This window comes from Lissotriton helveticus, chromosome 10, assembly GCF_964261635.1.
Source record: "Lissotriton helveticus chromosome 10, aLisHel1.1, whole genome shotgun sequence".
In the NCBI taxonomy this organism is placed as follows: Eukaryota; Metazoa; Chordata; class Amphibia; order Caudata; family Salamandridae; genus Lissotriton; species Lissotriton helveticus.
In genome coordinates this window covers 140,206,158-140,231,786 of record NC_136071.1, presented here as the reverse complement: position 1 = coordinate 140,231,786, position 25,629 = coordinate 140,206,158, and the positions used below count along the sequence as shown (strand labels likewise).

At 42.1% G+C, this 25,629-nt stretch overlaps 1 protein-coding gene across 3 annotated transcripts in view; it reads left to right on the top strand.

The window, feature by feature from the left end:
• MICALL2 (MICAL like 2) overlaps window positions 1-25,629 on the top strand; it is a 189,722-nt gene that overhangs the window by 113,520 nt on the left and 50,573 nt on the right. Inside the window, exons 5-9 of one of the 3 annotated variants that reach the window (XM_078664948.1) lie at window positions 1,024-1,154; window positions 2,361-4,301; window positions 4,580-4,830; window positions 12,415-12,502; window positions 20,674-20,861. In XM_078664948.1, the coding sequence (XP_078521074.1) occupies window positions 1,024-1,154; window positions 2,361-4,301; window positions 4,580-4,830; window positions 12,415-12,502; window positions 20,674-20,861 (2,599 nt within the window). The remainder of the gene's footprint in view (window positions 1-1,023; window positions 1,155-2,360; window positions 4,302-4,579; window positions 4,831-12,414; window positions 12,503-20,673; window positions 20,862-25,629) is intronic. The other 2 variants (XM_078664949.1, XM_078664950.1) reach the window with 2 other exon arrangements.

Genomic DNA, 25,629 nt, shown 5'->3' with positions numbered 1-25,629 from the left:
AGAAACAGATAAATGAAATTTGAAGGCCAATACAAACAACAAATAATTTTTATTATAATGTTATGTCTGGTCCTTTTTGAGAGCCAGCTGTGCGAGTATTGGATTCTAAATCTGAGCCAGATCATCACAAATGCAATATAGTTTATGAAATAATTCACATTATGGGTTTTATCTTTGAAAAGTGTATTCTTGCTTCAACAAAATGTCACCAAAGCCGGTAGGGTGAGGGCGGGGTTTTATTTTTTGTGATCAGGTGTTTTTTCTACGGGTCAGATAGTAAAGCTTGTTGTATGTACTGATATCATGCAGCGGCGTTAGATGAACATACCTTTTGATTTCTGTAAGGTTGGGCAAGTAGAAATTGAAACACTGCACACTATCTTGTCCTCAACAAGAGTTCAATTAAAAAGGAGTGGGATACTGACCTTGTAAGCATATTCCAGGGTTAGAAGCAGTACTTAGTTTGTACCGGTGGCTGCCAGTGGGCACCACCAGTACTTAATTCATGGTGCAGCCAGTATGTCTCCTCTCTTGCAGTCTGCACCCTTCTTTTATTTTCACAAATATCAATAGGAATACAGCCAAAACCGTGATCCTCTGACATAAAGTGTATTGACAGTCCTTTTTCTATTTGAAGAAATATGTAAGTAGAAGGACACTAGTTTTCCCTCTTGGGCAATATGCATGCTGCATTCTAGCAAGGCCGTTAAGCTGTTTGAGGCTGTGGAGGGGTGGAAGGCGGGGCTTCAGGTCAGTAATACCGTTAAGTCTGCTGCCGTGATCAAAAATTTGAAAAAGTTGAGGCCCGTCATCACGGCTCACATCCATCCTTACTCCACTTCTTAAAGAAAAGCATTGCCCCATGGTTGTTAAAATTAAGCACAGAGTTGAAGCTTGGGCAACTTAACCATGGATATCTGCCGACCATTTGATAGAGGCTGTAACTAATATTATGTCTTGTTAAAAAGAATATTGCATCTTTGTAAAAGTAAATCATCACATTCTTCTTGTTTTAATATGTAGACCAGAGATTTTTCAGACAGAATCAACCACAGCGGCACTCTTAGCAGCAACTGCGCGATGTGTGGCAAGCATGTTCATCTGGTGCAGCGGCACCTGGTGGACGGGAAGCTCTACCACAGGAACTGCTTCAGGTAAGGCAACATTCAAACCCAAGGGACACAGAGAGAGTCCAGAGAGCGTGTATATATCAGGCTTCATTGAGAATTAGGTGCTGTAATGATACGATTAGTACAAAACGCGGGTTCCAGAAGATCAGCCTTTAATACGCGTCTCCACTGCTCCACCTCTTCTCCAGTCTGACGCCTCACAGTTCACCATCTCAACATTCTAAGGCAAGCTTTCTGGCCAACTGTTGAAATGTTCTAATATTCTAAAGGGGAAAGGGGGGGGTAGGAACATACTATCTATGATTGCCTTCATATTATAACATGTAACGTCTAGAGACTGTAGACCCAATTCTCAAACGTAATCTGAGACAAAATCCTAACTTTACGACTTTCGGTATTCACCAAAGGTATTTAGTACTAGTAAAGTTAGAGTTCCCAACTTTACCACTACTAAATGCCTTTTGTGAATACCGAAAGTCGTAAAGTTAGGATTTTTCTCAGTTTAGTAGTAGTAAAGTTAAGAATCCTAACTTTACTACTACTAAATGCCTTTTGTGAATACTGAAAGTCGTAAAGTTAGGATTTTGTCTCAGATTACTTTTGTGAATCGGTCCCAATGTGTTTTGATGGCCACTAGAAGCTCCTATTAACAGGAGAAATTCAGGCTATAAGAAGGGTTTGCACAGTAATGTACAGAGTACAAGAGGGCAAGTGTCTGTGCATTGTACGTCTAGCAACAAATGTACATTTACACATTTACAAGAAAGGGAAAAGGAATGGCATAATCCCTGGGAGGAGGAAATGTAAAAAAAAAAAGGATAATGTTGGAGTTGTATCATGGTCTTACCCCCATTTACAGAACAAAATGAGAACATTTTCATTTGCCTCTCTCTGAAATATTAAAATATTAATCTGTTATTAATATCGCCTTGTCAAGAGTACCAACAGTGAATCTGCTTAAATTATAGTTAATTTGATTGTAAGAAGTTACACTTCCTTAGTTTGGCTTGCTATCATTTTTTATACAGAGCAGTGTTTTGTTGCTTGATGGTTTCATAGAGGCTTTGGTATGATTATTGTGCGCTAATATTATGACGCCCATGCTTGCATTTTATGGTAATGGGCCTTATATGAACTCTTGCATTCAGAAATCGTATATAGTCAGCTTGTTTTTTATGTGACAAGTTTGTGCTGTCCTTACTTTTTTTCTTTTTTACTAATTATTTGCAGGTGTAAGCAGTGCACTGGAACTCTGCACCCAGGCACCTATAAATCTGGGCTTGAACCTGGAACTTTTATCTGCATCAACCACCAAAATAACAACACCACAGGCCTTGGGACCACCGCCAATGGGCACGCCATAAATGTAACCAACCAATACAAGCCAGGACTAGGGCCTTCAATCTCCAGTCAGCCAAACAGGTTGGATACGGCAAAGACCGGTTCAACAAACTCTGGATTTCTCTCTACACCACGTGAAACACAAAAGGTGTCTGAGGACTCTTGGAGAATTGGCCAACAACCAAAAGTCCAGTCTCCTACGAGCAGTTACAGCGTCCCATCGCCCACTGGCTATAGTAGTAGTTCAACCTTCAGTAGCTCCGTTCCCGCCTTAACTACGTCAACGACTGTCAACAGCAATAAAACACCTTCCCCTTTTAACCTTCACAATAGCACCCCTAAGAGCAGCAATGCTGTTACTAACCTCAGTAACAGAAGTGCCACACCTTTCAACAGCAATATTACTACCTCATCGAACAGTACTAGTGCTCCTGCCAATAACTACAAAAACGCTCTAAGCAGCTATGCAAGCAAAACGCCTTACAGTAGTGTTCCATCTGCTCACAGTGATAAAAACAGTGTTCTTCCTATTTCTAACACTACGCCTACCACAAACGGCAAACTGACTGTTAATAGCAATGCACCCTACAACATCACTCCTGCAAGCAGTTTCAGCAATGTTGCTCTCAGCAGCAAGGACACAACCCCTGCTAGCAGTTACAGGACTAGTCCCAACAGCACAAGTGCAACTAATGTATTTACCAATAAGTCTACTACTCCCTCTAGCAGCAGCACCACTACTGTGTACAGCAGTAAGTCTACAACTCCATCCAACATTGGCTTCACTACAGTCTTTAGCAGCAAGCCTAAAACTACTGCTCCTTCTAACAGCAGCACCACTACTGTGTTCAGCAGTAAGTCTGCTGCTCCATCAAGCAGCAGCAATACTACTATCTTCAGCAATAAGTCTACTACTCCATCTAGCAACAGCACCACTACAGTCTTCAACAGTAAGTCTACTACTCCATCTACCAACAGCAACACTACAGCCTTCAGCAGTAAGTCGCCTGCTCCCTCTGACAGCAGTACCACCACTGTGTTCAGCAGTAAGTCTCCTATGCCATCTAACAGCAGCAGCTTCGCCCCTACCGTGTCCAACAGGACTACTGCTCCATCAAGCAGCACGAACACTACTGTCTTTGGCAGTAAACTTGTCTCTCCCTCCGGCACTACAAGCAGTAGCACTGGAACTGTCCCGAGTACTAAAGACAGTGCTCCTTTTAAAGGGTTTGGTGTTCCTTTCGGCAGTAGCGCAGCGACTGTCCCCACCAAAAAGGACAATGTCCCCTCCAGCATTTCCAGTATTGCTCCTGTCAGTAATACGACCAATGGATCAACTAGTAAGAATACAAGTTTCCCAGGCAGTGACGGCACTACTCCTAGCAGCAGTTACAGAACTACAGTCACCATCAATAATAAAAACACTACACCGGCCTGTAATAATAGTACTAATACTGCCAGTGTACTTTCTTGGGGAAAGTCTCCTGCTGTTACTATTGTGGTCCAAACTGAGCATAATCAACCATCCAAACCCTGGACCACGTCAGCTGCCAAAACCCAGGAAGCGCGGGAAAAGTTTTTCCAGTCTGCAATGGTTGTTGCTGGGGCAACAAGCGACGAAGCTCCAGCCGGAAAGGATCCGCTCAAGGACACGCACCATGGGGTGTTGGGGAAAGGGACATCTGGTGAAACTACTGCCAAGTCCACCACAGGAATTAGTGAAAAAGACAAGGCACGGAGTCACCTTCTAAAGGCACTTCCTGGATCTTCCTCGTCATCAGCTATCCCAGGGGGAGGAGCTACTACTACTAGTACCCAGCTTTCCAGCAGGTAGGAAGCAGTATATTTCCATTGTGTAATTCCTGGGATAAGTTTGAGGTCCATAGAAATGGACTATTATGTGCAGAGCAGTCTTTGGTCTGTCTCTCTGTTGCTTTGTTTTTTTACTTTTGGCTGGATTTATTTCAGATTTTAACCTGCTAATAAGTCTATACGTTGCTGATGGATCACTCAAATGTTCATACTATTAGGTAAGGGCCCACATGGTGGACACTGGATCTGGAAAGAACCATTTAACTTGCCCATGCTTGTGCTGTGTTTTACTGCAGGTTCCCCCAAGGTGATTCCCAGTCACACATCACGAGTTCCAAAAGAGAGTCTCCGAAACTTAGCCGCAAAACAAAAGAGGAACCTACACCATTAAGGCCATCAGCACCACTTCGACCAGCAACTCCAGGTTTGACGACTGTGTCAGGAGGTGGGGTTTCCACAAAGAACTCTGAAAAGAGCCCCACATTCCCTGGGACAGATCAATTCAGCAGTGGAACCAGCCACAAATCTGAGACACCATCTTCAACAGGTCAGCCTCCCCTTACGCCATGTTCCATATGTGGTATTCCTGTTGCCTCCCGCAAGTTACTGTCTAAGTCAAGTGACAGTCCACATTCTATTTATATGCTCAGTGACTGTCTTTTTATTAGTACATCACAATCTTTCTACTTTGTGCACAAAGAAACCATTGTGATTAGTTTCTTTCTTTGTGAAAAACAGATTAGAAAGGGTTAGTTGATTCCAGAAGATTTGCAGAATTGAGCTGAGGGTTCCTGCATGTGATCAAGGATACTATCAATGCAGAATTTGTTTAGTTCTGATCTTGGAGCCAGCATAGCTGTAGTTGTGTGTTCATAGAGGTGGTTGATGTCAATTCACCAGTAGAGATGGATTCTGTTTAAGTGCTCTGGTACAAGTTGAAAGGTAAATACTATACATGACGTTTTTCAGTGGTTCGAATCTATCAAATGTATCCTGAGGTGATATTTTGTAAAAAGAAAAAAAAGCTCATAGCTGGATCTTCTTTGTAGTGCAGAACTTCTTTCAATAGGCTTTTTAGAAAAAAACCTTTTATGGAGTTTTATATAGCGCAAACTAGACCCGAAACATCAGGTATCAGAGCGCTTTAACATGAGCTTCAGTTTCGTTACAGATGAACACATTCATTTTTGTTAGGCACAGGGAGATTAAGTGATTTGCCCAGAATCACAGAATGCTGAGCGTCGTTGATGAGATTTGAACCCAGTCCACCAGGTCCGAGGTCGATCGCTCTAGCTGCAAAGCTACATCCTCTCCCCTTGCGAAGGTTTATCTTTTACATGTACTTAGTTTTTGTAGAATTTTAGGATAAAACATTTAATTTTCCCATTTCACTGTCTTCTTTTAGCACCAGTCACCTTAGACTATTATCATGCTTTCCCATTCATTCCAATCACTATTATCAATGTCTCATCAGCATCCACAGCTGTCCATGATGTTTAGCTTGAAAACTTACAAGAGATAGTGACTTTTTTTTCCTTTACCGGCTATTCCATCCTCTTTGTCTCCCAACAAGACTCTTGAACTCTCCGTAGGATTGTCTCAAAAGCTAGTCAAAATATGGTGTCCTTATGTGGTAATCTCTGTATCCTCTTCCCTTGACCTGACCATTAAAATTCAATTTTCCAAATCCATTTACCACTTTTGATGTTTTGGGCAGGTGTTCAGAGCAAGTGCTCTAACCTCTAGATGACCCCCAAGCCTCAGAGGTGTCAACATATTAAACATAGTAAGAAAGGCGACTATTCTCGGATGTCGTCTTTGCTCAACTAATAAACCTGATTAAACCAATATAGAGAGTAATTGGAGTTAAATCCTGCATTCCTACTTTCCCTTCATCCCTAAGCAGAGGGATCTTTTTTTACATTTTATAAAGGCTAATTGGAAACTTGTTTTAGCAAACTTAATCCCATAAAACAATCCTTTCAAAACTGCTAAAGGATTACTTGTCCCCTCAAATAATTCCTAAATTTGAGAAGTGGATATGCTTCTCTGTTATTCTGATAGAAAAGGATAGCGGAGGGATAAAAGAGTGAAGGATTTAATTTTGTTTAGTTTTTGTTTTGGAGGTCTTAGCAGTAGGAGGATGCTTGGGATCAGTAAAAGGGATGTGGAGGAGAAGAGTCAGGGAAGAGTTTAGAAAGGCTTGTTTTTGGGGATCAGTATAGTAAAAGAAGTGTCAGATGGTGGAAGGTGGGGTAGAGTAGGGGAGAGTCTAGAAAGGGCTGTTTTGGGGATCATAGTATTGGTATGGGGTTTGGGATGAATGAGAGTGGATGGAGAGGATGTATTGATAGAGGTATTGGGTGAGAAATAGGGTTGTGCATTAGAAAGAGTTGTAGAAAGAATATATATTGAGATGATTCAGAGAGTTGAGGTAGAAGATATATTGAGAGAGTATAGGGTGAGAAATAGGGTAGTGCATTGGATATGCTGAATTAGAAGAAAGTAATAAATATATAGTTTCATAAGTACATGGAAAGATTATAGATGCATAAAGGAACTAAGTACATGTAGATTAAATATATTTATAGAGGTATATGGTGAGGAATAGGGTAGTGCATTAAATATGCTTTTTTTTGGAGAAAAGTAATAAATGTATAGATCAAGTAACTAATATGCTCTCTCAATTTGACACAGCACAGCCGGCAGGGTAAATCTGATCTATTCCAATGGCCTCTGGAGTGTAAGCATGACTTACTCCCACTTCCCCGCTAGTATTACACTCAACCCCTAGTCATTCCCTTCCCAGCCTATGAACGTTTAACTGCTCTGGACACTGCTCTGCTGTTCCCCAGCTAGGTTCACTCTATAGTCCTACAGATGCATACAGTCAGTGATTAGCAAGGCATGTGGTTTGAGCTGCAGCAGTTCTTCAATGGGAATCCCTGATGGAATCCCTGAACTGGTTTTTGACTTCTGCATGACAAACAAGCAGCCCTTATGGGTTTAGATGACTGTTTGCATGAGTGTTGATTAAAGAAGTGGTTGTACTCTTCATGTGCACCTGTCAGAAGCCTTCTTTGCTAAATTCTTAGCTGCTGAAGGTACATAAACCGTCATGACTGCTCATAGTGAGTGTGTGTGTGTGTGTGTTTGTGTGTGTGCGAGTACACGCATGCATTCCCAAAAATAAGGCCTATTTTGCTTTTATTCAATGTTTGAAAGTTTTGTGCACATTGATCAAAGTGATAGTGTGGGGTTCCAAACCATCATTTCTCTATTTTAACACCAGTGGAGAGTTTTGGGAAGAGCTGCAGAAATAAATAATAATACCAGATTTGGCATAAACACCAAGCTCAATTTTGCTTTTCTAATTTTGGTGTATAACCGCTCAGCATTTTTTCAATAGTTTTAATTGAAATGTCTAGTTTGAAAACACATTGACCCGCATTATACAGAGTATGCCAGGGGCACAACGGCTATTTGTACCTGCGGTTTACGCCACCGGGGCATTTTTGCATTACAGGAAGGCTAGCAGATGCTTGCGCAGCCCCTCTGTAATATGGATACGGCTGACACATATCTTACGCCAGTGCAGTCGCAACAGTGAGTGCCCTAACTTGCATGCAGGCATTGCCCCATTCAAATAAGGAAACCCTATTGCCTTTTCACCTTTGCCATATTACAGACATGGGTGCAAGTCAAAAACCCATTGGGAGGGGGACTGGTTATTGGTGCTATCTGTGAGAAAGAGACCAGTCATTTTCCATCCTAAAGACTCTGCTTTGAAGGGTACAAACGACAGGAACACCCCTCAGGTATCTCCTGAAGGCAGGTGCAGTCGGATGAGACACCTGCCTCGGGGGAATGACTGTTCCACTTTGAAAGCAAGGCTTGGTGTCTGCATTCAGCAAAAGACAGACCGTGTGCTTCAAACAGTCAGGCCGCCTTTCACTCAGGCCCAGTTCACAGTACAGATGAGAGTTTGTTCCTGCACTATGAACAGCACATTTGCTGTGGTAGGGCACATGGTTTCGGTCTACCGCGTGGCTGAGTGGGACAGTGTGCCCTGTGCACATTGGGGCCCCTGAAGTCTGCGGACAGCCTCATTTTTAGACTAGACATGGAATCCATTTGGTGATGTTGTATGGTGACTCCCGATGGCCTTGACTTCCACATTGTGAATTATTTTTTTTCTAAGACCATAGAGAGCAAGGAAGGATTGGTCCAATCCGCAGAGCTCTTCACTCAGAAAAAATGGCTGTAAATAGCAACGTGAGTCAACAGAAAATATTTCAGTTGTCACCCAAGGAAATGATTACGGTTGTAAAACCTGCTCTAATTAAGAAAAGTGCCAGCATAAACACTAAAGATCAAAGTATTGCACCTACCGTCGTCACTCTCCATCCAGCTGTCCCAATTGCAAAACTAGGTTGAGCATTTTGCTCAGTGCTCTCCTCACAATCACTCTGCTGTCTTAATGAATGAAAGATTTCTAAAGCTCATGACTACTCCATGGTGCCTCCCAGCATTAAACCTGCTAAGGCACTTCCACTAACTGCCTGACTAATGAGATGAGAAAAGTTGCTTTTAGGGCCTTTCTGAATGTGGAGTCTTGAGAAATAGCTCAGACTGGCCATGGGAGCAGATTCTGTTCTTTGTTAACGAGAACCGAAAAGGAGTGCCAACCATTCCTAAAGTAGCAAAATCTCTGGCCTGCTGCACGGCCCTGAGACAGAGCAAAGAGTTCTAGAGGGTTGATAATGTACAACCCTACAATCCTGTCAATCAAATACTGGTCTGATAAGTGAGTGTTAGAGCCTTGAAAAGAATCATTTTCCTGAAGTGGAACCCAAAAATCCACAGTTGGTTATTAGAAGTCCTACTGGCCAACCATTGGCTTTACTTTTCTGGGCTCAGACTTGCGTATGGTGTTTAGAATTCAAGACACTTGTCAAACTGGCAGATATTATTGTGGGAGAGTTGGAAATAAAGTGTAGATAAGATTTGAAGAACATGGATAGGTCTGTGTCCTGTTACGCATGTCCCACAGAGCATCCATCTTGTCAATAGGTATTAAGCTGATAAACTGAAGGCTCCCAGAGAACCAAGTCAATCCAGACATGTTCTTTTAAGTATTGTATACTTCTGTATTCAGCGTTCAGTTCCAATCCATTCCACCCTCCATAGAGATACACCTCGGTGTATCGCCCTACCACACATTCAATATCCATTTGACAACTTTTCTGTCTGATCATGTGACTCTGAAAAGGTGTATCTTGATTTACTGTTGAGTAATGTGATGGGATATCAGATATGTAATGTAATAGGATAATGTCAGGTCATCTTGAGGCGTCCCAAATAATGTTTTATGGGTGTGCCATCAGCCGCCTCCTAATCTCATAATTGTATCTAAAGGTTAGTTCATGGTATTGAGGGTGTAAAAAGAAACAATAAAAACCAACAGTAGAAACCTGCACTGATGTTCAGCCTTAGGAATAGTTTATGTATTAACAACTCTGAAGTGCAGAGAAAGGCAGGCAGTGGGGAAGAATGTTGCATCGACTTTGGATATACACCTGTAGAACCTTCCATAGCAGAGGTCTTCCTTTACCCAAATCTTGTTTTCTTGTGATTTAGGAAAATACCAGCCTGGCATTGTTGCCAGATCTTATTCTTCTATCCCAGATTTAATGTGGTTATCTCAGTTTGGTGCTCTGCTTGTCTTCCACCTAAAGCATAAATATATCACTGTTACCTCATTTTGCGATAGGTTAACATCTGTTATACCCTGATATAAGCTCAATTGGGCTTACTCACAAGGGGAAGCAGTACCACAACAGTACTCTTTTACTTACTCTAACATACCTTTGCTAATTGGACCCAAAACCACCAAGTCTTTGTTAGTAAAAGTCCAAATAGGGCACAGTCCTTTCTGTTTGTACTAACTGCACATAAATATTCTCTAAACATTCTCATTTTAGAAATCTTGGGGCCAATTTACAAAGGCATATAAGAGTACAAAAATAGTATTACTGGATTTCTAAATTATATATATTTCAAAATGCCTTTATGAATAGTCTCTATATTGGGAGTTTTCAATCTGGCTTATGGCCCTGACTGGGAGTGATGGTCTCTGGGGCAGTGAGGATGGGTTTTTGTGGAGTAGCTAGAGGTAGATGTATAAACATGATCTGCTATTGTTAGGGTATTAGTATCTCTGTATCTCCTTGAATAATGAACCCTGCTTTTAACTGAACTGTGACCAGTTTCTCAGTGTTCTCACTGGGATGTGACTTCAGAACACCATATGTTTTTATACCACTCCACCTAAATACACAGTTGCTCCTGTGAACTCTCAGGAAATGACTTTTCAGCTGTCTCAAACCTCTTCACCAATCTATCTCTCTGATAATGCAATCCCTCGAGAGCACCAGGGGATCTATTACACATAGAGTGCACTTTACCTGTTTGCGCCATGGAGCACCTTAAAACAGGTGCGCCGAGTGCAAAAAGGGAAAGTGCACCCTATGACATTGAATGCGCTGCCCCAGGGCAGCCACAAAGTCATGCTGCCCTGGGGGCAGCGCATTTCAAGTGAAAAACAGAGCAGCTTTGAAGCAGCTGGTCATTGTTTCACTATGCAGGCAGCAGCTTCCTGGAGATCCCCCTGCAAGTGGGTGCAGTGAGTGACAGCATCTGCCTGCAAAGGGGTGTCTGGTTGGGGGGTCCATAGGACCCTCTTTCCCCACTCCAGAGGGCTGATATCAGGGGGTGCACTGACAGTGCACTTCCTGACAGCTTATTTACCTCTGCCCCAGCGTCTATAATGCGGCATGGGTGCAGAGAGATGAGATTCCCTCCTTTGCATGGGGCCACGCTATTTGTTTGCCAGCACGATCTGTATTACAGAAAGGGATTCACAAGCGTCTGTGGCCCTTTCTGTAATCCCAAAGTGCCCCGGCACTTTCCTTGGTGACCAGAGCACTAATGGTGAGTCTCACAAGTCCACCATATGGGACAAAGGTGCTGATGCCTCATCCTTCTTTGTGGCAGAAGTCAATGTACCATCCTCTTCACAAAGAATTATGTATTCTTGGGAGACTATTGTAATTTACGTGTGAAGAAGTAGAGTGTCATTTATTTTACATGTAGCTTCCTTTATTCAGAGGTACAGACCCCTCCCTCCATCTACACACAACGCTGGTGCCTTACTCATACTCTGTACAGACCTAGACCTCGCTGTGTAGGGGGAAAAACGGACAACGCATAAGGTACAGGCACCATCTTTCTGTGTGTGTGCAGTGCATGAAAGTCCAGGAGAATCTGCAGTGGACTGCAAGATTGGAGGGGTTCCTCAGGGCCACAATAAAAGGCTCTTTTGAGTTGGCAAACAATTAGAATCCACAAGTTTTTCAAAAATGGATGTGCATCTCAAAGATATTAACATATTATCTTAGAAAAAAATACAAACGATTCCACTTTTTACCAGATACTCAGTGCGCACAATAAATGTGAGTGAGTTGATGGCGTTCTTTTCAATGGTAGAGCTGTAAGATCTGATAACTTACAACACTGAACAACTCAATCCAAGGCAATGTTCATGGGCTTCAGAGCAGGGAGGGGAGTTGGAGAGGTGCCTGGCCCTGGTAACAAGGGAACCTGAAAGTAAATGGCTGGGATGAGATTTCCTTCCACAAGACTGAGGATATTGTATTTTACTGTGGAAGAAAGGAGTCAGGATATACAATAATTTGCTCTGAGACCCCACCCAATGAATGACTATTAGTGGTTCTAGGACTTTGTGGGTCTGAATGTTAATGATGTAGTAGACATTTCAAAACTAGGTAATGCATGCCCACCAACACCCCCTAACTAGCCCCTCCATCTCCTCGAGCTACATGAACTTCCCAATTATATGGCATAATGATGTGTCTATAGACCTCAGATCTGAAATTTTATAATTATGTATTATAGGGGGTAGAGTCTAGCATTATTGATATGCATGTTCATTACACCAGATTTGTGATTACAATTTGTTTTGCTGTTTTTTGTTGTAGTTGACAAGTAGCATAGCTTGCCCATCTATTTTGCCTGTTTATTAAAAAAATATCTGCCCCTTCTTTTTCAGTAGGACCTTTGAGCCCTAATGCAACAGAGGCACCAGCAGATTGGAGGTCCAAGCTAAAGCCGGTGACCAAAGGACCGATTGCCAACAGGTGAGTTTATCCCTCATGTGTCCAAGCACTAAAAGAAAAACGTAGAAAGTGTACCGCAAATGTACCTTATGAAAGCAGCTCGATACTAACCTTCCCCACAGAACAAAGTGTGCTGTTAGGCTTGATTCAAGGGCCCATAGGTAGTCTACTCTAAAGATGAATTGTCCGCTCCCACAATAGCACAAGGAAAGATAGAGCGCAGAAACACATTTTACAAAAACATTGAGGAAATCTCGACTTTACATAACTATCACCCTACAACCATGTTGAACTTCTACTAATACCACTATCAGCACTAGTTATGACAGGAGTGCATTTAAAATTATAAACAAATGCTTGGAAAGAGAATTATCCTGGATTTAGACTTTAAATAAAGGTCAAACTATTTGCAGGAATATATGTATGCTGGCTTAATATAATAATAAAAACATACATTATAAAATGTAAAGTGTCACTTTAAATTTTATAACGTATGTTTTTACGAAAAATACTTTGTGTAGATTGTTCGCAGAAAAGACCATATTTAGCAATATGTGACAGGTAGTTCCTCAGTGTAATAGTTATCTTATTCTTTTATTCTCTTGCCAACCTGGGATCAACAATACCTCCAAAGAAATCCACTTTTATACATGGATCTTCTCCAAATGACTAATCAACTCAAATTATACACAAACTAAATCGCACTATTTCATAAGCTTCACATGGATGCAGACTGCCCAGAGGACATAACTCACCAGAGGTAAGGAAGCACAACATAAAGCTTCCTTTCAGCTAGAAACAGACACATAACACAGGAAGTGCAATGTAATGCTTCCTTTCAGCTAGAAACAGACACATAACACTGCTCCTTTTCCAGTCAACGGGCAGGGTTATAACATAGCAGCTCTGATCTGCGAAGTTGCAATACCGAAAGTGTTAACTTCATTTATTTAATAACATCTTTGGCTTTATAAAGTGCAAAGATGGTAGACATGTTTTTTTTAAAGTATGGAGATGTGTGCCCTGCTGGAATGTTTCTGGAGCTGCCTAGGGCTGCGAGCCTGATGCAGGAGAGCAGCTTACTATTTCTTAAAGTGAGTCCCTATCCGCAAACATCCCATTGCATGCTTCTAATGCACAATGAGAACAATAGCTGCCAATATTTTCTCTCCCCTGCCTCTCAGGACAGCAGAGACACCTATTCCCCGCAGTCCGATATCCTGTCCTCTTGGGTGGTATATCTGCCTGCTGGGAATAGTAGTTGGGCGAAGTTAAACTTTACCTCAGGTGAAGTCAAACACTACACCCGCCTTCAAGAAGGAAAAAGGTTCCCGGCATCACGGGAACAGGAGCCAACAATGCAGATCTGTTACTGATTTACTTTGCCCCTAAGATCAAAGTATTGCGTGACCTTATAGAACAATATAGAACAACAGCACTGGGAATACACAAATAATTCACATCATATTACAACATGCATATACTAACTAATGCTGTTGTGCATTTTTATGCCCCACTTCCTCCTGTGCTGCTGATCATAAACCTGGGAAACCTTGACTTAGTGCAGTCTCACAGATTGAGAATTGATTAGAACGACGCAACAGTGAATGGTGGTTGATTTGCACTTTGGACTTCTGTGATAAACCAGTCAATCAGGTCCAGTAATTGGCTTTAGTAAGATGCTGTCATGGGAAGTATGTAAATACGTGTTTCATTGTAATTGTGTGCATTGGAACACTTTTGGTGCTTCCGTGCTGTTTCTGTGCCCTTCTGTAGACTGCACAATAAATCCCAGACTGTTCGCTGTGGACACCAAATTTGGAGTTGACATTGGACTTTATCCTTTAACTGCAAATCTGTCACACTGAGTAAAGATGTGTGATGGCTCACCTTGTCCAAAACCACACCCCAACAAGAGCCGTCTTTATCTGTATTACACTTCCCATCAGTGGCTGCCTATGGGTTATTGTCTTTGAGTAGAAGCAGGAGAAAAGCTTACTCTTTTGCTGAGAATTTGAGTTTTAATTCTTGTTGGCAGAATAGTTTTATCTTTATTTACCTTCGTTGCCAAATCAAACTGATGGACAAATATATATTTGTTTCAAAATGGAGCAATAATCCTAGCACGTTTCAAAGTGGAGTTTCTACGAAATCAAGATAAACTAATTTCTATGAATTATGCCTGATTGTCTTATGAGCATTTGTCATTATGCACAAATATCACGGTTATAAGATGGCTGGTGAAACAAAACTGCTCGGAAGCATATAGACATCCACATTATCCAAAACCGAATAAAGACCGAAACATAAACTTCCCTCTTGGTCATAAATAAATGCAAGTGAAACAAATCGATCTACAGTAACTCTACAGTTCAGCCGGCTCAGCTGTCTGTATTCACGCAGTCTTTAAACAATGGATTACCAGTGCATCATCCTCGGATTCCACTAAGAAACGCAAGTATTTACCACGCTAAGTGTTTTGGATAAGTAAGATGGCTCCAAATCCCTCCAGGAATATAGTAAAATCTCTTAATAACCTTGTCTAAAGAGTGCCATATAGATCATACACGAGCAGGCTATTCAGCAGGAATGAAGCAGTGGCGCTTGGAAGCCTAAGAGTAACCAATAATTTATGCAAAACAGAAGGCACTCTGGATAAGCCACAATTTTTACTGAGTTTGTCAATTGAAACCCTTTAAACTAGCAGACGCACCCTACCTTAATTTGCTCATATGTCGTTTTGCAGATGCCTGTGTTCGCTTTTCTGATGCAAGTGGGCCTGTTTTTGAGAGGGGATGTGGAATAATGGCTTCAACACCATGCCGTGATAGTGGTTGTTGCCAGAGATGATACTCTTCGCTTGATCTCTGGATGCTCGGATTCTCTGGGACAAGAATTTAGTTAAATCCTGGATCTAATGTATTATCCCATATAAGTTGAATATTTAAAGCTGTAACCATCTGGTAATGCAGTAGTGACCTTTTTTAGAGTATAAAGTATTTTGCAAACAATCTGATATGGTTGCTTCAATTTTGAAGAGAAATAAGTGTCCACATACTTGCAAGCTCTTTAATAATTCTTCCAGAGGTATCTAGCTTTTACCGCACTCACAGGGCTAACACTAGAACGCTGTTGTGACATTTGTCTAAACACTTTCCACCTACTTGGTGTCATCATGAATGCTTCTCTGCTGAAAGATCATGTCTGCATGCTTTGAAAAAGACCTCATTACATCTTCATTTAACAAAGGAAAATACAACTGATCGCAGCCGGAAATAGTAGATATTTGCCTTTTGCATGACATCCTCAGCTAAGAAATCAGAAGATGACCATGGCTGCAGCTCCGAAGCCATCTTTACACTTTTAAGCTATCGGCTTCTTTACCGGTCTGGATTCTTTCCCATCCGGGGATAAGAATTCCGAATATAAAAGAACTGGGATGACCTGTAAAATGTAGTGGATAAAGGTTGCCTGGCTACGGTAAACTCGCTGGAGTGTCCTACCCTCTTCGATACAGTGACCAACTCACTATACTTCATCACCTGAAACTGTTTGCAGGCATCACTGATACAGCAGCCAAATGGGGTTCTCTGTCCAAAGCAAATTTTGGTCCAGAATCAAATTTTCCGAGTGTTTTCTTTCACTTCTTTTTACATATGTAGCATCATAAACAAAATGATTGCCCGCACTGAAATCCTCATGTTGACTAGGCCAATCACAGGGTGTAAAATGCAGACATTAACTACAGTTTGTTCTCTATTTCTACGCCTTCTTAGACTTCAGGGACCAAGGAAATAGAAATGAGACTATCCTACTATACGTTGATCAGACTTCCAAATAGATAAATGGTAGCTTAATGTTCTATTCACTGCAGGAATGTAGGGTTGTATCATTATTGAACACATTCATGTAAGAAAACAGAAGCATGACGAACTAGCATGTTAGAAGTGAAAGATTAAAAGCTCATCTTTCTGCCCAAAAGTCCAGGACTGGTTGAGAGTGGCGAGCAGGAAGAGGATCTGTCAGGTATATTTACTTGCCCCTACACCAGATTCTTTTGACGTTTGTATCCCTGTTTGCACATCTGTGTGCCGTGTGTCAGTGATGACAGTGTAAATTGAGCTTGCTAGCATGCATTTACAGTATATTGGACACAGGTGCCTGAGTCTTATGTACATTGTGTACGCCTGGAACTTTTTTTTTTGTCCCTGCTTGCACAGTCTGGCATGTTTGCATGACTCTGTTTTGGGATTTTTGCATGTTGGATCATGCATACAATTTTGCATTCACTTGTGGTTCTATCCTTGTTTGCCAGATGTATTTGAATGAAGAATCTGACACCACTGGTACTTTTTTCCACACTTGGATTTTTTCTTTTGTCAAAACAAGACTGGAACTTGCCTAACGAGGGACCATGAACAACACATTCTTTTTTTTATTTCTGACTGAATAATAGAATTCCCAGCTTATTTATCCTAATAAAAGAAGTGCTCTGAGAGTCAATAATATGTTTCACACTCTAGTGTTAAAGCCCTAGTGTGTCATTTGTTACTTGCTGGGTTGGATAATTTAATAGTTTTTTTTCTGTGCTCTTTTTCCTCTTACAAGAGTTAGGTTATCAAATAGATTAATCTGAATTGATCAATGAAGTATTAACAATGCACATTGTTTATAAAATATGGCCTTTATTCAAATTTACGAGTTCATGCATATTCCTCTTCAGTGCTATAGTACATTTTGGTGGAAGTGACACAGCACGTTCTGCATTTGTTGAAACTACATTGTGCACTTTCCAGAATTGCTTAATTTCTTTTGCGTCTGTTCCATCTCCTGTCTGGCTTTGATTTTGTAAAAGTATCTGCAGAGAGGGAATAGCGCAGTAGAGTTGGGTGAATCTCCTGCCTGTAAACATTAGGTCTAAATGTGATCAATCCTTGAAATTGTTCATGAGTGGTTGAACATTGTGAGCTGGTATCCCTTTGTGATATTTTCAAGGCAGCGCTTAGTTTGAACTAAAATAAGTACCAGTTTTCAAAATGTGTCGGAGAAGGTGCTGTGGGCAGGAGAGAAGGCAGGCCTTGCTTGCGCTGCCACTACCACCTGGAACCTCTGATCATCTCTCCCGTCTACCCAGCTGTAGACTGTATTGCTCAACAAGCATGCACACTGGGAAGTAGAGAGAGCAATACTCTTTAATTTTCACTGTGGTTCATGGAAATAGAAGAGGTCCTGATACATTGAAATGGTTAAGGCACAACCACAGCACCTAGACCGCCCTACTCGCCGCCACAGGCGACATCCGCACCCTCCTGGACCAAGGCCACTCCACAGCCCTCATCCTCCTTGACCTGACTGCAGCTTTCAACACCATCTCTCACCGCACACTAGTTGCCAGACTACACGATACTGACATACAAGGAACCACCCACGACTGTATCCGATCGTTCCTCACCGGAAGAAGCCAAAGGATCAGACTACTGCCCTTCCTCTCCGCCCCCACGGAAATCACCTGTAGAGTCTCATAGGGGTCATCACTGAGCCCGTCCCTCTTCAACATCTACATGGCCCCCTTCGCAGCCATCGTCCGACAACACGACCTCAACATCGTTTCCTACGCCGACGACACCCAGCTCATCCTCTCCCTCACCAGAGACCCCACCAACGCAAAACTAAACTTCCGGAAAGGAATGCAAGATGTTGCAGTCTGGATGACCAACAGCTGCCTAAAACTCAACGCTGACAAGTCAGAAGTCCTTGTCCTCGGAACCCCCCCTTGAGCAGGAGGCAACACCTGGTGGCCCACTGCCCTCGAAAGCTCACCTACCCCCTCAGACCATGCCAAAAACCTCTGCATCGTACTCGACTCATCACTCACCATGAACCAATAGGTCAACGCTGTCGCCTCCAGCTGCTTCAACACCCTCCGCATCCTTCAAAAGACCTTCAGATGGATCCCCCCCGAGTCAAGGAAGACAGTCACCCACTCACTCATCACCAGCAGACTCGACTATTCTGGCTCCCCCTGGAGAAGAGAATCACCTTCAAAATCCTCACTCACGCCTACAAATGCCTATACAACGACAGACCCAAATACCTCAACGACAGAATAAACTTCCTCTTACCCAAAAGAAACCTCCGATCTGCCAACCTCGCACTGGCTGAAACCCCTCGCATCCACAGAGCCAGAGCTGGCGGAAGACTGTTCTCCCACATTGCAGCCAGAACCTGGAAAGAGCTACCGGCAGACATCAGACTCACCCCCACCCTGAACACCTTCAGGAAGACCCTCAAGACCTGGCTCTTTAGCTGAACGGATGTGCGCACCCCCATCCGCCCACCTCAGCCCCTTGAGACCTTCAGGGGTGAGTAGCGCGCTTACAATTCCCTGATTGATTGATTGATAGTCCTATTTCTATGCCAATGCTTCCCTGCTAATTATATTTTTCAAGAAACCATGGCCCCGCTCAACATAAAATTATAACTGTAATTCACATAGAAATACAAGGATGTCTATGTTCATATCTCCAGGTGGACGTAATCTTTTCATGTAGAGAGTACAAAAACAACATACAAGTGGGACAGTTTACAACAAAGAATTAGAGGAGCAAAACTCAGGCATTGACGTGTAGTGGCCAGAATGCAATTCAGTGATTAGGCCAAAGAACATACCTGGTAGCACCATAGCTCATATTAGTAATAAAAGTATGACATTGTGTCAAGGTACTGGAGGTCCATTTCGGTCCTTTAACAGAACAATGGCATCATCATTAGGACATATCAATGGATGCTTGAGATGGATGCCAAGGTGCGGTAGTATGACTGGTCCCGCATGGAGGAGTTAAGGCAATTACCCGTCACAAGAATTCTGGTAGGCTCTACGGTAATGCAATTTGCATATGACACACGGAGTCCAAGCAAATTTGCTGTTAGTTTTATGGGATGAGTCATGGTATGTCCAAATGGAGGCGAGTTGCCATGAGGAGTCCGGGAGAACCGATAAATCCTTTAGAGACTGATGAGCATGGGAACGGTGTCGCAGTTCCCATGGAGAATCAACGACACCGTTCCCGTTCTCATCAGTCCCTACCAAGGATTTATTGGTCCTCCTGGACTCCTCATGATTTTTACAGCAGGAGCAAATGGAATGTGTTGGTTATGTGTGTGTGTTTTGAGTTTCAGGCATTCTATTTCCCTTGTTTTAGAGCCTCTTAGTGCAAAAATGTAGTTTTTAAGGCGCGGTCAACATATAGGGCTGGAATTCCTCATATTGTTAATTTGCCCATTTATGCTATGCACAGCTGCATTGACCAAAGGAATTAAAGAAAGATCTGTCAAACAAGACAACATGATTTGTTGCATTATGCACACGGGTAGAACCTTTGTCAGGTAAGGAGGAGTCTATTGTTCATGCCCTTTGTCCACACCTTTGACTTGACCTCTTTAAGACACTAACAGTTTTCTGCCATCTTGCTGTAAATCTGCTCCAGACATTTAGACCTGGGCAACTGTGTGTACATCCAGAGCTTTAAATTGTGTGAATCAGTTAGCCTGCTTAGGTGCATATGCGCATGTTAAGAAGCATAAAGAGTCTTGCTTCATGCTGGAATTTAAGCTTATTTGAAATCTTCAACTTCAAAAACAAAAATACATCATAATATCTCAGTTTGGTTTTAGTGCAGTGTGATTTCTGGCAGTCTTCCCTCTGATGTGGGTACAAAAGCCATGTTGGAATGAGGATTCTTTACAGTGAGAAGGAAACAGATTTCTGGCATAATCCTTCCTATAATTTTCACTTCAACATTTTGAAATTAAGACTGTGGTTTTCAACAAAACATACATGCTGATGATCCAAAAGCAAAACGTAAGAAACAAATTCAGAAAAAAATTGGGAACATTCAAAATTATTTGAAGTCTAATTTCCTTCTCCAAAATTGTCTGCATGGTGCATTGTTTCCTAAATGGCACAGAAAGTGAGTATTTAAATAGCAATGTTACTCTTTTGCACAATTTAGAGGATTTTTTAAGTCCATGCTTTGCAGATCTAACCTGCCAGAGTTTGCTGGAGGAATCTGAAAATGTTGCAGCAGATTTCGGTAAGCCTAGCTGTATTGTACCAGAGAGCTACTGCAGGGCAAACGGTCACCAGTATTCTGTACAATATAATTATTATTATTGGTTTATCCACCTTCCAGCAGGGCTGCGGATTCAAGAGACAAGCTGCCTGTGAGTGACTCAGTGGGTACTGCTGTTCCGAAGAACCCTAACTCCAGCATAGTGAACCCGAAGGTGACCATCAACATCAGCCCAAGCCCAACTGGGAAGGAGAACAAACCTGAAGAATCCAAGAATGTCCCTCCAGGACAGGGTACCACTGTGACAGGTAAACAATGCTCTGGTGAGAAGAGTTAATTTAAACGGAAAAGAGGTTACTTTTTCTTTATGCATCATGCCTGCAACTGAAAACAGTTTTCAACCTGAAAACTTAAAGTACCTTGATTAAAAAAAAATATATATATATAACTCCACACAACACTTTTCAGTCACTTCAGTGTGCTGTACTTATGCAAGAGAACCATTAGAGAAGGATAGTGTACCTATCTAATTTGTTTCAGTCCCGACTATCATTTGCATGTGGTTTAGCTTTAGGCAAGTCAAATTTGTTTGGATATCAGAATTGTACAAACACAAGTACTTTTTCTTTCATTGGTTTATGGTTATAATACTTACACACTCGAAGGACCCTGAATTCCTATGGTTCTATATATCTGTGGATAATTTATAAGCTATTTGAAAGCTAGGTGGCTGATCAGATGTACAGTTACAAAGCACATATAATACTGATCAGCACATAGCAGGGTATTTGTGCAGGTTTCCCAGTTCTTTTCCCAATCAGCCTAGTGTGGTATGGAGGACTTTAAAGTTGATTCTTGTATGCAGTCAACAGGGATCAAAATGTAGTTTTGTGGCTTACCTACAACAAACTGCTGTACATTTATGATTCATAATATTGTTGCGTGGTTGCCCCAAGGCATGTGTAATACAAAACTTTCCACATTGCTCCTCTGGGAAAGTTACAGCCGTATTCTGTTGTGTTAGTTGAAAGGCCGATTTATAAAACTGTTGTTGGGACGGGAATGTCCACTCTGGTGAACAGTTGTGACCCCTGCCCTCGGAATCGAACTGTGAGTATCTGGAATCCTGTTTTTTAAATTTTTGGCACCAGCCTCATGCTGATCTAGTGTGTGCATGGAGGCCTACATGTATCCTTTAAAAAGAGTGAGATTCTGGACCTGTTTTAGACTCCAAGGGGTGCACCAAGCTCTTTCTGCTTTGGGACAGCAGGCTACCATCCACATTAGAAGTTAGCATGTAGGTTTATGGTGGTAGCATACCTTGTTTTAGTGAATCAGTGGTTGGAACCAGCCCTTATTTTCTGTGTCACACAAGTGGGAGCCTACCGGCTTACTCATTTATAGCTATGCTGCTACAAACTCACCTGGATCCTAGTGCCAAAGTCCCAGTGCACTTTTGCTTGTGTGTATGTGTGTGGCTTGTGTACTACATAAAAGGAAGGTCTGTGAGTGAATCAGAATGAAGGAGGCTTGTGGACTCCATATGCTTAAGATTAAGATGAGGCTTCTTTTCCAGACAACTGGAGTGTATTGTTGACATTATGAAGACTGTGCGGCCTAGGCACTGAAATGGGAGAAAAGAAGACAGAGCTTCCCTTGGGAATTTGATTAAGCCCTTTTTGCCAAAAAGGGCTGCTGGTTTATTTTCTTGAGCCCTGCCATTCGGTGGATAGTGGAGGTTGTGGTTGGACTGCAGCCCTTGTTGTCCAGAGAACGAATGGTCCTTTCCTTAAGGTCATCTTTTTGTGTTTTGTAACTGCCCTCCAATCTGGAGACAACCCTGCTGTAAGGAACATCACTCTACACAAAGGCTGAGTCTGGAAGTCAGTCTGAGAAGGACACATGAAAGGAGAACTGGTACAAACGTTCAGTGTGGCCCCATGCCAATGACTCACAGCACCTGCATCCTGTGGTGTGTAGTACTGTGTATTCAAGTCCCTTTTTATAACGACAAGCACTGGGCTGGCAATCCGTTATTACGCTGTTGGGTGTTTGTTGAGTCCTTAGCTTGTTGCACCCCCACTTTAGCTTCTCTGGGAAGACTGTGACTGCTCTCCATTGCTTCTACTGAGGGTCTGAAAGGGTTGTACTTGGCCCAGTTTGCAGAGCTATAGAAGGACGGATCCCGGGATATTCGAGGCAAACAACACCAGCCCCAACTCCCAGTGGTGGCTCCTCCTTATGGGCTCCAGGGCTATGCCTTCCTAGCTTTCTGCGAAAACACCAAAAACTTTGCCTAGCCACCTACATTTAGATCCACATTTTATGGAAAGTTGAAAACGCTCACTGTCAAATTCAACGAGGTACTTTTATTTATACCAAACAATTTTTCAATTTTATCAAAATTTATCGAAGAAGGTACAACAAAACACACAAAGACACTTATCTATTATACATATTTACACTCTACAAAAATATGTGACATGTGATCAATAACTAGTGAAAATTTTTACAACAATACAGAACAATATTGACATGTGTGAATAAATAAACCATAAAGGGAAATGGTGGAGAAAGAAAAATACCACAGACAATTTATGAATAATTCTACCGCCAGCAGTTGCTGGTCAAAAGGACTAATTTCCAATATTATCCTTTCTAACTAGCCGACGCGTTTCGAATCCAGTACACGATTTTCTGGAGTCTCATCAGGGCACAATTAGTCTGTCTGTTGAGAACAATTAAAAAAAGGAGTGTGAGTTACTTTAACTTATAGACTCACCTTCTCGTTATGTGGCACTCATACTGGAGTAAACCTACCAGAATTAAGGACGAAGTTGATTCAGGGGACAAAGCACGCTGAGTCTGGCTATGTGGGACTGGGCTTCTGAGGGTACAGTCAAGGAAAGACAATGGGCCACCTGAAAAAATCAGAACAGTAAGCAAATACCCTCGTGTGTATTTGCGCACAATATTTGAATGATCTATAAGCAAAATACCTTCATTGATTTGAGGGGGGGGCCCTGGCGACAATCGCCGTTCTAGCTTAGTGTCCTGTCTAATGTTCTCAGGAGAAAGGGGTCGTCGGCGCTGAAACCAAGAGAAAACAAGAAAAAAGGGTTTTGGTATATTTTCTCTTTATAAAAAAAGGGTAACCCCTAAAAATCGGGTTTTAGCTCGTGGCATACCTTTTATTTGCACCGTTCGCAAGTGGCTTCTTCACGTGTCAAGCTTGCAAGAAATTGATTACTCTAGGTCTGGTTGGTTAAAGCTTCCGCTGTGAATAAACGCGGGACAGTAATGTTTCTGAAATTCTTTAAGCGCGCGTGTGTTATTCGACAAAGCTGAACGCGGCAAATTCCACGTACCTGTATCAGCCTCAGCCCCAGTCTACGATGTGCTACAGGTGAACAATGCCGAACCCGGAAGTGTTAGCCTGAGTGGTTAACTCATTAGAGTAACTATTGCTTATGGGAATTGTAGTTTATTATCTAAGCAAATGCCGGTTGTGCAAAACCCGAAGCGGAGTTTGCGCAAATGAATTAAGGTTGCACTACTTAAGTATCTAATACAGAAATTGATTGGAAGAGACAGTTAGAGACGAGCAGAGCCTCCCAGGTCGCTGCGAGGCGCCAAGGCAATGGACGTTGTTTACAATCTAGCAATTTCAGATAGACTGTTAAGCCCCTTCTGTACACTATTAAACTTCAGGATCAAATATGCCTCTTTTTTAAGAAGCATTTTGTCTATATCCACATTACGATTTGAGGGGCGGATGGTGTGTAGCACAGTCCATCTCAGGTCGTTTTCATCATGTTTTGCTGTTAGGAAATGTTCGACCATTGGAGCAGTCATGATCTTATTTTTTATTCTTGACCTGTGTTGGCATATCCGAGTGTTTACCTGTTGCATAGTTTTGCCGATGTAAATCTTTTCGCAAGGGCATTGGACTACATAAACAACATTTGGGAGGCTCTGCTCGTCTCTAACTGTCTCTTCCAATCAATTTCTGTATTAGATACTTAAGTAGTGCAACCTACAATTCCCATAAGCAATAGTTACTCTAATGAGTTAACCACTCAGGCTAACACTTCCGGGTTCGGCATTGTTCACCTGTAGCACATCGTAGACTGGGGCTGAGGCTGATACAGGTACGTGGAATTTGCCGCGTTCAGCTTTGTCGAATAACACACGCGCGCTTAAAGAATTTCAGAAACATTACTGTCCCGCGTTTATTCACAGCGGAAGCTTTAACCAACCGGACCTAGAGTAATCAATTTCTTGCAAGCTTGACACGTGAAGAAGCCACTTGCGAACGGTGCAAATAAAAGGTATGCCACGAGCTAAAACCCGATTTTTAGGGGTTACCCTTTTTTTATAAAGAGAAAATATACCAAAACCCTTTTTTCTTGTTTTCTCTTGGTTTCAGCGCCGACGACCCCTTTCTCCTGAGAACATTAGACAGGACACTAAGCTAGAACGGCGATTGTCGCCAGGGCCCCCCCCTCAAATCAATGAAGGTATTTTGCTTATAGATCATTCAAATATTGTGCGCAAATACACACGAGGGTATTTGCTTACTGTTCTGATTTTTTCAGGTGGCCCATTGTCTTTCCTTGACTGTACCCTCAGAAGCCCAGTCCCACATAGCCAGACTCAGCGTGCTTTGTCCCCTGAATCAACTTCGTCCTTAATTCTGGTAGGTTTACTCCAGTATGAGTGCCACATAACGAGAAGGCGAGTCTATAAGTTAAAGTAACTCACACTCCTTTTTTTAATTGTTCTCAACAGACAGACTAATTGTGCCCTGATGAGACTCCAGAAAATCATGTACTGGATTCGAAACGCGTCGGCTAGTTAGAAAGGATAATATTGGAAATTAGTCCTTTTGACCAGCAACTGCTGGCGGTAGAATTATTCATAAATTGTCTGTGGTATTTTTCTTTCTCCACCATTTCCCTTTATGGTTTATTTATTCACACATGTCAATATTGTTCTGTATTGTTGTAAAAATGTTCACTAGTTATTGATCACATGTCACATATTTTTGTAGAGTGTAAATATGTATAATAGATA